The sequence below is a fragment of the Triticum aestivum genome, chromosome 2D (assembly GCF_018294505.1).
Source record: "Triticum aestivum cultivar Chinese Spring chromosome 2D, IWGSC CS RefSeq v2.1, whole genome shotgun sequence".
NCBI lineage: Eukaryota > Viridiplantae > Streptophyta > Magnoliopsida > Poales > Poaceae > Triticum > Triticum aestivum.
The window spans coordinates 197,608,496-197,621,303 of NC_057799.1; the positions used below are offsets into that span (position 1 = coordinate 197,608,496).

Below are 12,808 nucleotides of genomic sequence, written 5' to 3' on the forward strand. Positions count from 1 at the left end.
AATATCTATCTCCCCGCCCCCTCCCTCCCACTAAAAGCCACATTTCCACTGTTCCTCCTTGCTTTTCAAGTTCAAACCTTCACTGTGCTTACTGGCAGCTCAGCCTCCTCACCGGAGACCCTTCTTCTTGCAGCGCCGCCTCCTCGTCAGCTACCCTTCTTCTTGCACCGCCGCCTCCTCGTCAGCGACCCTTCTTCTTGCAGTGCCGCCTCCTCACTGGCGATCCTTCTTCTTGTCGCGCGGCCTCCTCGCCGCCGACCCTTCTTCTTGCTGCGCTGCCTCGTCGATATGGTCAGATAATCCACACCCCACCCACACCATCCTCCTCCTTTCCCGTCCCACGTGCCCCGACTGATGGCGCTAGACCTTCCGCCGAAATCACTGCCCCCTCCTCCAATTAAGCACCGCCCACAACCATTTTGCACGTAGTATAACATGGAGCTCAGTAGCATGCGGCCGCATGCGTGCACGAGGTCACTATGGCTGCCATGTGTGCCGACCGCCAGATCTTGGAGGAGCACCTCGTCTTCGAGGCCACCGTCGACACCACCACGCGGTTGTCTACTTTAAAATACAGTTCGTGCTGTTTTCTCGAGGCCACCGCCAGTGCCTTCTAGTGATTTGTCCTCTGTAATGTTAATATGCAATTTGATGTTCAGTTAACAGTTTGGTCCTCTGAAATGTAATGTTCAGTTAACACTTTGGTCCAACAATTCCTACATTTCGTATTACAGTTCTCAAGCATTATTTGTTTTGTTAACTGTCTTATCTTCTAGTACATGTTTCTATTCTGCAATGTCATGCTCATTTAGCTATTTTGGTTCATTTGGTCTGCTATCCATTTAACTGTTTGGTTCAGTTCTGCAATTTGATTTTCATTTGATGTGGGTACAATTTTGTATTGTTATGCATGTGAAATAAATCGAATTTAGCTGTACTCAATACATATTCTACTGATAGTATGGCAACTCTCAGTTAACCTGATTAAGATCTTCCTTATGTGTGTTGCAGGGAAACAATGGGAAACATTGTGGTTTACCATCGAGGTTTGTTTAAGCATGGTCCTTTGGCTAATAGCACATTATTGTGCAGTTGCAGGAGTCATTCTAATATTTAGGTTTCTTACAATTTAGTCTTGCACATGTAGGTCCTGCTGTCAGAGGCTTAGACCCACTATTTGACCCATTTTGCATATGGGGAAATGAGATGTCCATGAATATCAGTCAAGTCAAGAAACTCAGAAAGATTGTTAGGATGAAGAAACTTGCGACGAATAATTGCAAGATCTTTGTTTGCACAATGAAGAAGACATCAGTCAACTATAGGATGGTACTAACTCTTTTACGTTGTTTTTACCCCTTGCGCCATTTCAAAATTTATAATAGCACTTTATGCATATCTTTGTTTTCAGTACTTCTCAAAGCAGTTCACTGATGATTACCTCTCAAACCACCTGCATGGTCAAGAGGCGAGGAAGGTATTCATTCAACACCCACGGTACAATATTGAAGTCTTGATGAAGAGGACGAAGGTTGGGCGGGCAATTATCCATAGCCACTGGCCTAAAGTTGCAAGGACATTCAACATCACTGAAGGCTCAATATTTTCCTTCCGCTTCTGCAGTTTCCCAGATGAGATTCATTTTTCTATTTACTATGCATGATGATACTTTCCAAAGGTTTTTGATGTTGCATGTGAAACTTGGTGCTGTTGTGTAATGGCGTAACTGAGTGCCGAAGCTATCTGATGTAATTCGATTATGAAATCCTGGTTGCTGTTATACGGATATGAAATATCCGGTGTCTTTTATAAGAAATATCAATTTGATTAGTACATGGATTATCAATAATAGGCTAATTACACTGCTTATTGGGGTTTTCTATTGCAGACGGTTACTCAGACAGCATCGTGGGCGATGAACTCAAACAACCCGCACGGTTTCTAGAAAGTAGGCGTGTTCGATCAACTAACAATCACACACGGCTTCCGGTAGAGAACTGTTTGCGTTAGGCCGCCTTGCAAAAATGTTTCCACACAAAAAACTATGTGTGATATACATACGAACGGAAATGATTCTCTGGGATTCACCATGTGGGATGTACATACGAACGGAAACAATTGGGTTTCGATGCCCCGCTGGATCGCATGTGAGCTCATTTTGCCCCAGCCTGTGAGCCAGGAGGGCCTATCCCCGACGGTTTCTGGGTCATGTGGGAAGGACCCCCCTATCGCCCACACTCACTTGGCGACGGTTCCAAACGCCGTCGCGGAAAGGGGTTAAAAACCGTTTGTATAGCACGTCGCTGTACCAGTGGGGGGCTCTCGTCTGGAGGGCCTCTGACCTGGCCAGCGTCCCGAGGGAGGCGTTCGGGCACCATGTGAAGGCGTGTTTCAACGCGCGCTTGCATGAGCAGGGCGCAAGGTGCCAGGCGCTCAGGAGTTCATCACTAAGGCAATCGAAGAGCTTCAGGAGGCGCGAGCCATGCGCGACGTGCGCCGCCCCGCACCACTTGGTGCAACTGCTGCCCCTCACATGGGTGGCGAGCTGCGCGTCTGCGTAAACATCCCATGCCTCAACCGGGCTGCTTCTCATGAGTTCTTCTGGCCGTCCCACGTTGGACAGAGTGGGGGCTGCCCCCGTAGCTATGTCTGCATGCCGTTCGGCATGCTGAACATGGCTGCCATGCACCAGCGCTACATGCAGGGCATTCTGGCGGCTCATGAGGCCAGGCACCAGGCGGCCTTGGCGGAGGAGGTGCCGAGACTCAGGAGCCGGACTACTCGTGAGGAACGACCTCTGCAGCGCGCATCTTCAGCTACCCCAACACTTCTTCAACGACAGTGCCAGGTGACTTTTTGGTTTGTTCAATTGAGGGTGCCCCTTGGGCTGCGTCATCCTCAAGTTGTTAGGGCCAGCCCATGCAGCTGCACCGTTTTGATTCATGTACTCTGGACCAGTTATCTATGCTAGGGTTATCATGGTTGTTAACATTACTCTTACCGCCTCATTCCCATGGAGTTGCCCCTCGCGGCCTCTGCGCATTGCTAAACCCGCCTCTTGCTCATCCCGCAACGGGGGCTACTGGCACGGCGCCTGTGCTCGGGTCTGTCCCTGCAGCGCTGATAAACCTAAGAGACCAAGCTCTGGCTCGCGACCGGCCCCGTGCACGTCACCTCACCGGGTCCTTAGTGCCTTCGTCCTCTTGCGGAAAGATCACCGGCAGGATAGCAAGCGCGGCTGCACGCTGTGTTTCCTTTTTTGGCTAACTCGCAGGAACCTTCGGAGGGGGGACCACTAACGGCTTCGCCCAACCCTCGGGGCGCAACACCTCCTAGGCACCCCCTCAAAGCCAGCCATTCTTTTCTCGCGCAAAACGCTTGCATGTTAAAGGGGGGCCCTGAGCACCGCGCCCCAGGGGCTCCTACTGGCTCTTGAGCCCTCACCCCCTGGCCTTGACCACAACATCGTGACCTGGCATACCAGCGGCGATTGAGCCTCGCTCAAGGGCCGGGACCCGAGGACGTAGAGCATCCAGATGAGCGGGGAAGAGGGGGTCGGCATGAGTCCTTCCTGGGAGTGCCACCGTGAGAAGGACATAGCCTGACGTTGCACAAGAAGCTGTCCTCGCAGCGAAAGAATCACCGCAGGCTCGCCAAGATAAGTCACCTTTCACGCGCAGGCATGAACCTTACAATCAGCGCTTTGTCTCTAGCAATCTTGCTCGGGCAAGGATGTTTCCCTTTCAGTCTTTCAGAAGCCGCTTGCACGCCAAAGGGGACCCCCTGAGCATCGCGCCTCAAGGGCTCTTACCGGACCTCGGGGCGCTCATCTCCTGGCCTTGACCACGGCATCGTGACCTCGCATACCAGCGATGGCCGAAGCTTGCCTGAGGACCGGGTCCTGTTAGCGTAGAGCACTAAGCTACCGTGAGAGTGAAAGGGGGGAACCATGCCAAAGCAAGAAGCGTAAACACGACATTGATTGGGAATAATAACATTAAGACAAAAGCATCACACATTTTACATGCCCCGCGGGGCCCTACATGGTTTTCCACAGGAACAAAGCAAAATGAAAAGGGCCTCCCGAGGACCATGGCCCAAACAACATCGCCCACTGCGTCAGGCTGGCACCTTGCCTCCACTAGGCTCGGCTACGGTGGCGCGGCGGCTCGTAGCTGTCGTCGTCGCTCGAGCCATGCCCGGAGGAGGCGTTGCCATTGTCGGAAGAATCACGGACAAGGCCAAGGGCGAGTTCATCCCCGGTGACCTCACTGTCGGCTTGCTGGGGAGACGCTACCTTGACCTCCTCCCCAGGGGCAGCACTCCAGGCGTCGGCCGTCCTCTCCGAAGACCTTGAAGAAGAGCATCGACGCCCCGTCGTTCTCGAAGTGGATGGCGTGACCTCCCTCTGGGCGGCAGCTCGCGCCCATCCCCGAGTCATGAAGACGTCGCCAGAGTCGATGACCTCGACTTCCGCTTCTGAAGCCTCGCTGCGGCATCCGTCGTGCTGCAGCCACAACTCGATGGGCCCCCTCAGCGATATCTCCCACGCGAGGGACCGCGGGTGCCGGATCCATGTGCGCAGCGGCATTGCCGCCCACACCACAAATTCGCGGGCCATGCCTTTGGCATAGGTCCGTGAGCGGGGTGGCCGTACGGCCACCGCTTGTCCTCCTCCATGGCTCTGTTCCTCGCGGCGTCTGCCGCTGCTCCCGTGCGTGGGCATACACGGGGATCGTGAAGCCCGGCGGAGCGCGTTCGTGCCAAGGTCGCGTCACCACGGGCGTCGCGGCAGTGTCGCAAAAGCAATCAGGCCTCTTCTTCGGCGGGAGCAGCTCAGGTTCCACCTGAGGGGGTTTTCCCTTCTCCGCAGTGGAAAACCTCCTCACTGGCGCCATAGACGCTTTGGCAAGATGGCGGAGCGAAGAGGAAGAAGAACGAGCAAGCGGCGGGAAGACGAAGACGAGCTGGGGGCTTCGCCCCCTCTCCCATTTGTAGCCGGAGGGATGCCAACCACCGGCCTCCCACGATTCCAAGTAATGATGGTTTTTCTGCATGCAACAGGCAGTTGTCAAGTCGGGCAGTTGCCGAGGCACCGTGGGGAAATGGAGACGCCCACGTCCCATCAAGCGCCACGCGTCGACTCGGTTCGTAGGCGATTGGGGCCCGCGGCGCTTTGCCCTTGCCCTTTGGCTTCGCCTCGAAGCCAAGTCTGAGCGCGCTTGGGCCCGGGGACTACTGTCGGCGTTCTGGGAACCAGGGTACCAGGACTTGCCTGCCAGCGGCCCACAGCGTGGCTCCATCAACGGCCTGGTACGGCCCATCTGCAGCACCTCCAAGACAAGACCCTCGCGAGGGGCCAAGCCTCGCGAGGCGGATGACGCCAAGACCTCCGGAGGGAGCTGCCTCCCCAGGCTGGCTCCCGAGGAGCGGAGATTCCTATGCAGGCGCCCACCTCATGAGGTTGAGGTGACGCCACCCATGACGACCAAGGCCAGGCGGGCGCCAGCAGGTGTGAAGTAGCAGGTTTCCTCTTTGGTGCTAAGGAGGCAAGCACAGACGCGGGTTCCCGTGGAATCACCCAAAGGTTTCCATTCCCGTGCAACAAGATCAAGACCGCCAGGACAGTAGGACGGATGTCATCGTCGAGCCCACCATGGCGTCACGACCAGAAGCTTTGCAGGCGAAGACCACCTTTCGTCAGGATAGGATGTACTTCTTGTCCCCCTTGAAAATTGGCCTCTGTGGGATCCCTTTCTGCCTTCGTTCGGAGGAAGAGGACCAAGGCCATTATAAATATAGCTTAGCCACCACCGAAGAAAGGGGCCGGGAACCGGCAGAGTGACCTGTCTAGCTCACACCCACACTAGAACAGACCTCGTGAGGTTGTTCTTCCCTTGTACTAGTTCATCCTCAGCCCCTCGCGAGGCTAATCCACCAAAAGCAGGAGTAGGGTATTACACCGCAAGGTGGCCCGAACCTGGGTAAACTGTCGTGTCCATGTTCTTCCTTGTTCATCGAGCTAGGCGGTGGGGGTGACGAACTGGCTAACTAGAGAGGTTGAGTTCTTCGCACACGCCCCAGAGTTCGAACCTTTCCTTGGGTCTGCGGAGCCCTGAATCCGACAGTGCGTGCTCATTGTAGTCTTTGTAACCTCTAGATGCTTATTATGGGCCAAATAAAACACCTTTTATAAATGGGGCGGGGGCGGCAGAAAATGGAAGTTCAAGCCATGAAAACGTGTAACGAAGGGCCAATTATTGTTGAAGTACGTATAAGAGCATCCACCGCCGGACTTGGCAAATCCGACCCCTCAAACGCCCGCGGACGCGCCCGAGCGTGTCCGCGGACAGTGACCGATCACCTCTCGAAAAACACATTCCACATCCGGATACCTCAAATTAGAAACCTCAAATCCATATTATTACATGCAACGTAGCGATCTTTGACCGGAGCTCGTCCAGTTCCGCTCGCCCGGCTCCGCCCTGGCCATGTCCGGCGGCCGGCTGCGCTCCTCAGAGTGTTGGGCCGGTCGCCGACAAGGTAGGGTAGGGCATGGGACACGAGCTGGCTCACGGGACTCAAGGCCCCGCCGTCTCCCATGCCCCACTCTTCCTCGTCGGAGACCGGAACCCGAACGGTGCCGGTGGACGTCAAATCGATGATGGATCCATCCGGGGATGAGGGCGCTGACGTCCACCATGATGCGGTTGCGGCGTCTGGACTGATGCGCCATACGGGTCGCCGGAGAATGCGACTCCGCCTCGCCGGCATCCGACGGCGAGGGCTGCGGCCGCCTCCCGCGCCCGGTGCCTTGCACGGCGGGCACGCTGTGCCTTGGCCTTGTCGGGCGAGGCCCATGGTGCGTCCCGATACTCGGCGCACCACCAGAGGGGTTGCGCATCTGCCAGCGCGTTCGGACGCCAGACGGACCGCACGGCCTCCGGCGAGGCAGCTATGGCCGGCCTAGCGCCGGATCCATGCCCCAGTTGGGCGGAAGCAATGGATTCCCGATGGATAGAGTCCGAGCGCAGCCGTCCACGGGCCTCCTCCCAGGCGCGGCGGAGCGCAAGCCGGACGACCATCTCTTCCTCGGGGCCGCGCAGGATGAGCTCGGGGTCGACATATCTGGAGGTGAAAGACTCGGATCCGCTGTCCGCCATGCCGAAGAGGACCGGAAGGAGCCGGAGACGAGTTTGGGTGGCGGAGGGGAGGGGAGTAAAGTGGCTAGGGTTTGGTCTGGCGAGCGGATGGGGAGGATTTTATGTGGGGTCGGGTGGGCCAGCGTGAGCCGGTTCTGAGGTGGCGGGCGTGCCCGGGCGCCCCATATCCGCCTCATATTTGAGCTGGATTTGGGAGGTGCCGGTCAGTCCGGGCGTTTGAGGCCCGTTTGAGAGACTCGTCTGGATCAAAAAATCATGATCGGGCGGTGATCGGGCGGACTGCCCGGACGTGTAAGACGGGTTTAAGGGTCCGGTTGCACATGCTCTAAGTGCTTTGTGCTGTTCATGCCCATGACTGGTGAAGCTCTTGGCGAATGACTTGCCACGAGTACAAGAAGAAGAACTGAAGCATCTGAATCAGAACAAAACAGCTCAAATCAGATACATCAGCTTGTTCGATTGATGATTATTCCCGACATAAATGATGACCTTCGCACATACTCGATCACTTCATCTACTCCTCCAATAAAACGGTCCCGTTGAAGGGGATACTGACACTGAATACTACTACTACTGCTACATTGCCTTCTCTGCTACGCCGATCTTGATTTCTGTTGCCTCTTTTCTTGCCTTGCTTCTCTTGTCCTGGAGGAACTCCGTCAGCACCCGTAGCGCAACGTCGGCGTCTTCGCTCCGCAGCAGCATCTCGGACACCTCGGCCGGCGTCACCTTCACCTCCACCGCGGCAAGCAGTTCCTGTATCTCTGGGAACAGAGCATGGTCGTCCACGAGGTGATAATTTACGGCCAACGTCTTGAACGCCTCCCAGCAGCAGTGGCCCATGTAGATGTGCATGTCCATGCGCCCCGGCCGCAGCAGCGCCGGGTCGAGGCGGTCCTTGTAGTTGGTGGTGAAGATGATGATGCGCTCCTCGCCGCTCGTCGACCACAGCCCGTCGATCAAGTTGAGCAGCCCGGACAGCGTTATGGTCTGCTGTTGGCGCGGTCCCGGGTGGTGGGCCATGTCCTCCGGGACGTCGTCGTCTGATGAACTGCCGTCGTCGGCCGGCACCGGCATCGTGCGGTCCTCCCTCGACTTGGCGTCGAAGCAGCAGTCGATGTCCTCGATGACGAGGATGGATTTGTTGGGCATGGCGATAAGCAGCCTCTGAAGCGCCGAGTTGAGGCGCACCTCGGAGAGATCGAGGTCGTAGAGGTTGAACCGGAGGTAGTTGGCCATGGCGGCGACCAGGCTGGACTTGCCGGTCCCAGGTGGACCGAAGAGCAGATACCCGCGCTTCCAAGCCTTGCCGATCCGCCGGTAGTACTCCTTCCGCTTCAGGAAACGGTCGAGGTCGTCGGTGACGGCCTGCTTGAGTACCGGATCCATGGCGAGAGTGTCGAACGTGGCCGGGTGATGGTGGTTGATGCCGTGCCATGAGCGACCCTCGTTCATGAAGATCTTGAGCGCGCGATCCCGCCGCTGCAGCTGCTCCGCCGTGGACATGATGAACGGCACGTACCGCTCGAGCGCCGCCTCCGTGTGCTCGGCGTCAAAGCTGAGCTCGAGGGTCTCGCGTGGTGGGGCGCGATGGCCCTTTCCCTTCTTGCCTTCGTCGCCGCCGGTCTCGATGGACGTCCATTTGAACTCGACGCCGTCGAAGGTGTCGGTGGTGGAGCCCCCATCGTCCATGCACAGGAGTGTGCTCCAGCTGCTGCTCCCGTCGGGCTCCTTGTACCGGGTGCGCGCGAGGCAGAGCCGGCGCATGGCGGTCGGGTCGATCTTGGTGGCCAGGTAGGCGCGCGCCGCCTCGAAGAGGTGGTTCTCGTTGTACCCGGCGTCCAAGTGGCGGCGGATGACGATGGTGTGCCGCTCCTTGTCGCCGGCGCCGAGGCGGGCGCGCACGAACGCGGCACCCCAGCGCACCGCGGCGCGCAGCTCCTCGGGGAGGAGCTCCCTGGCCATGCTGCGCACCAGCATGGCGTACGCGGCCACCGACGCCGCCGTGGTCAGCGCCTTCTTGTACGTGTCCACCACCCTCCCGCCTCCTTCCAACGACGACGCCGCGGCCCCGGCCATGGTGGTCAGTGGCAAGTTATCCATGAGTGCGATGCGAACACGAGTGTGCTCCACGCCTCGTATATGTACCAGTGCTCTAGGGTTCATTTCCAGTTATGATCGACGAAGTTCTACCACCGATGCGGCGCAGTTTCGTGGAAGGTCCCATAAAGGCAATAGTACTAATGTCGACCGATTGACTCCAGCTGAGTCGTCTCTGTTTAGGGCTGTTTAATACCCAATCGTCCTTCAACTCGTGTTGCCTTCATTTCATTTGGAAAATTTTCCCACTTCCTTTACCTTTGCTGAAGAGGCTTCACGTGCGTGAAGGAATCTTGGAGTGGAATGAGAGGGCTCGCAAAGGCTGGCTCATGTCGGATGTTCCGTCATGTCCGACGCAGCACAGTACATCTTTCTGCCGGCCTCGTATGATCGCATAAGAGGTTTCTTGCAATATTCTACAACTCCAGTGTGCCACCATACACATGGACCAGTGATTTAATTAGGTCACCGGCTGTAAAAAGTCGTCGTGTTAAGAAAAACGTCCACTTGTTCCAGTCACACCGATCGATTAAGCGAGAATCTAGTACACCGGAGAAGGCACTCCATTTTTATAACCCGGCCGCTCGCTGGAGGTGATGGGTTATACTATTCGCGAAAAAGAAAATGATAAAAACTGTACAACGATTTATACTCTCCGATCTATGTTAAATTGTCGCTACTTTAGTACACCTTGTTGTATTCGAATTAACTATTTTTGGACGCCAATGGCTAGCCGGCGTTTTCCCGTGGGTAACCTGAGCGAACAAGTGTCTGTTTTGAATGGCTCTCGTGAGAGAAGAGATCGTTCATTCAGAAAATTGCTTCCAACGAATGCCACCGCTAAGGGCAACTTCAACGGGGCGACCTAAACAAACAAGAATATCTACTTTTTAGTACATTTGGATGGCCAGGTGGCCACACGTTCGGTCCTTGTCCGTCCTTTTCTGGTCCGTGCACCCAACGGCGCGATCCATTTGGTCTGTCATGTCCTTTTTTTTAATTAATTTATCATTTTGGTCATTCTATATAATTTTAATGGGACTAAATGAAACATTACACATGATTAAACAAATAAGTTACATAGTTTACAACCTAAAATAAATAAAAATCACATGGTTTACAACCTAATGAATTTGAAATTGTAGCAAATAAATTGAAATAAAAATAAGAAGAAACAATTGTGAGTCCACGTATGCTCATTCAAATCATTTTGAAGTTGAATGTGAGTTACCCAATCATAAATTTCATAATAAAATTGGATAAATTATGCAAACGTTGCCGCTCCACCCTCAGGCTCAATCAAATCATGCTGGTAATCCAACCCTTGGCCATAGATGATGTGATCATGTTCATCCTCTACAATCATGTTGTGCATGATCACACAAGCAGCTTCATGTTCTGGCAGGATGCCAAACAATAGCCCAACGAGATTGGAGCACACCAAAAGCACGTTCCATATCCTTCATAACACTCTCTTGTTCTTTGCCAAACCTAGCCCTCTTCTTTCCTTGGGGCTCAGAGATTATCTTCACAAATGTAGATCATGGAGGATAAATACCATCAGCTAGGTAGTATCCCTTGTTCTATTGCTGGACATTGATCTCATAATTGACCTCTCGGGAATTACCTTCTGAAAGCCTCAAGAACGTTGGAGAGCGCTGAAGCAAATTGATGTTATTGTGAGAATCTGACATGCCGAGAAAAGAGTGCCAAATCCAGAGATTTTGTGATGCCACAACTTCTTCAAGCATGACCGTGCAACCATCAACATGTCCCTTCTATTGCTCCTTCCAAGCAAATGGACAGTTCTTCCACTCTCGGTGCATACAATTTATGCTTTCAAGCATCCCCGGAAAGCCTCTCGAAGCATTGATTGATAACAAACTGGGTTGTATCCGCAACATATGGTTCTCTCAAGTACTCTGGGCCAAATACCCGAACCACAACATTGTAGAACTTATACGTTGTCTCAAGGCATGTGGACTCACTCATGTGTACATACTCATCAACAAGGTCATCGGGAACTTCATATGCAAAGCATCTGAACCACTGCAAGTACATTTCTGATAAGAGGAGAAGCCAACCTTACCAACGACATCATGCTTGCATTTGAAGTAATCATCATAACTCACCAATCCCTCTCAAATACGGTTGCACAATGATCTTGCCATCCGGAAGCGTCGGTAGAAAAGCTTGGTAGGGAATGGTGGGTTTGTATGATGAAAATAATCGTTGAAGAGTAGGACATGGCATAGTTCTCAGTTATGATTCAACGCAGGTGCATGGTGCGCCGCCCAACATGCAGCCCTAGCACCAACGGAGACTTTACATCCTGGCTAAGGATAGAAGTGTACATTGGTCGTGCGAGCATATGACTTCATAATACACATGCACTGTCATATGCCGGTGAACAAAGGTGGGATATCACAACAATACAACTAAAGAAGATAGAAGAGTTTAATACGAGTGAACAATACGGAAAACATATGCCAATATTATAACATAGTTGTACACCAATCAAAGGTCAACAAGACTCAACATTACATCATTCATGCAGCGGAAGAAACATGGGTATGTGTACAGACAAGAACCAAGGTTGCCTAAAGAGGCTAGAACATAAGCGTCCCATAACCAACAGGTTCCAGGTTGCTGGCCAAGATCCTTATCACAACTAGTCGTCGTCGAAGAAGAACTCCACATAGAACATTCCACGTTTTCACCTTAGAGCAAAGCTTTACTGAATCTGTACCTGCACCTTGGGTTGTTGTGGTATCTGTGAGTCTTTTGGACTCAGCAAGTCTCATTACCAAGGATACCAAGACTAACAATACTCATAAATTGGATGTGGAAAAGTGTTGACGTTGCAGAAAGCAGCTAAGCAATGTAAATCAACTAATCCTATATGAATACTAGAATGAGAAGAGAACAACCTACACAAAAGGGTTCACAAACTAGTTGATAAAGAAGTGATCCTGAACACCTTCCTACGATTCATTCATCACCCCACTGTGTTCTCTTCTTACTCGCATACCCACAAGAAGAGAAAACCACGATATACACATGCTCAAGCAAGTTTTAGTTATTAGTTTAGTTTGTTTACGAATGGCATTATAAATTTTCAAGTCATCCATAACCTCGTACATGGCTTTTCGAAAGATTTAACCCTACAGGGGTGCTCCAACTCTCCATTATAAAGGTAAACCTAGATCTATGGGGGTAAATAGCCGCGGGTCATGAACAACTCTGTCGAACACAGTATGAACTACGGCGGCGTAGTGGAAGAAATGAGAACTTGCAGATCTGCGAAAATGGGTCAAGCTTGGAGGAGATTGATCCGGCGGCCGCGTTTCCTTCAACGAAGTTCTGGTCATGGCCTCCCCGCTATTATGGTCGACAGTTCAACGAGACGGCGAGCTCGAGGTGGCGCAGGACGTCAGGGGCAAGAGTGTAAGGGCATATTTCTCCCTAAGTGGTTTTGGTGATTGATGACAATGCATTTGCGGACTAATCGTGTTCATTGAGCATTTCAGATATCTCATGTCTCG

The 12,808-nt window shown here is 53.3% G+C and overlaps 1 protein-coding gene across 1 annotated transcript; it reads right to left on the reverse strand.

Moving 5' to 3' along the window:
• Positions 1 to 7,595: 7,595 nt before the first annotated feature.
• Positions 7,596 to 9,388, reverse strand: LOC123052542 (AAA-ATPase At3g50940). The gene has a single exon (XM_044475766.1). The coding sequence runs from the start codon at positions 9,327 to 9,329 to the stop codon at positions 7,740 to 7,742; it is 1,590 nt and encodes a 529-aa protein (XP_044331701.1). The 5' UTR covers positions 9,330 to 9,388; the 3' UTR covers positions 7,596 to 7,739.
• Between the last annotated feature and the right edge of the window lie 3,420 nt (positions 9,389 to 12,808).

Bases quoted from the DNA above. Each gene is read 5' to 3' on its own strand.
- LOC123052542 (XM_044475766.1), bottom strand. From the start codon at position 9,329: ATGAACCCTAGAGCACTGGTACATATACGAGGCGTGGAGCACACTCGT.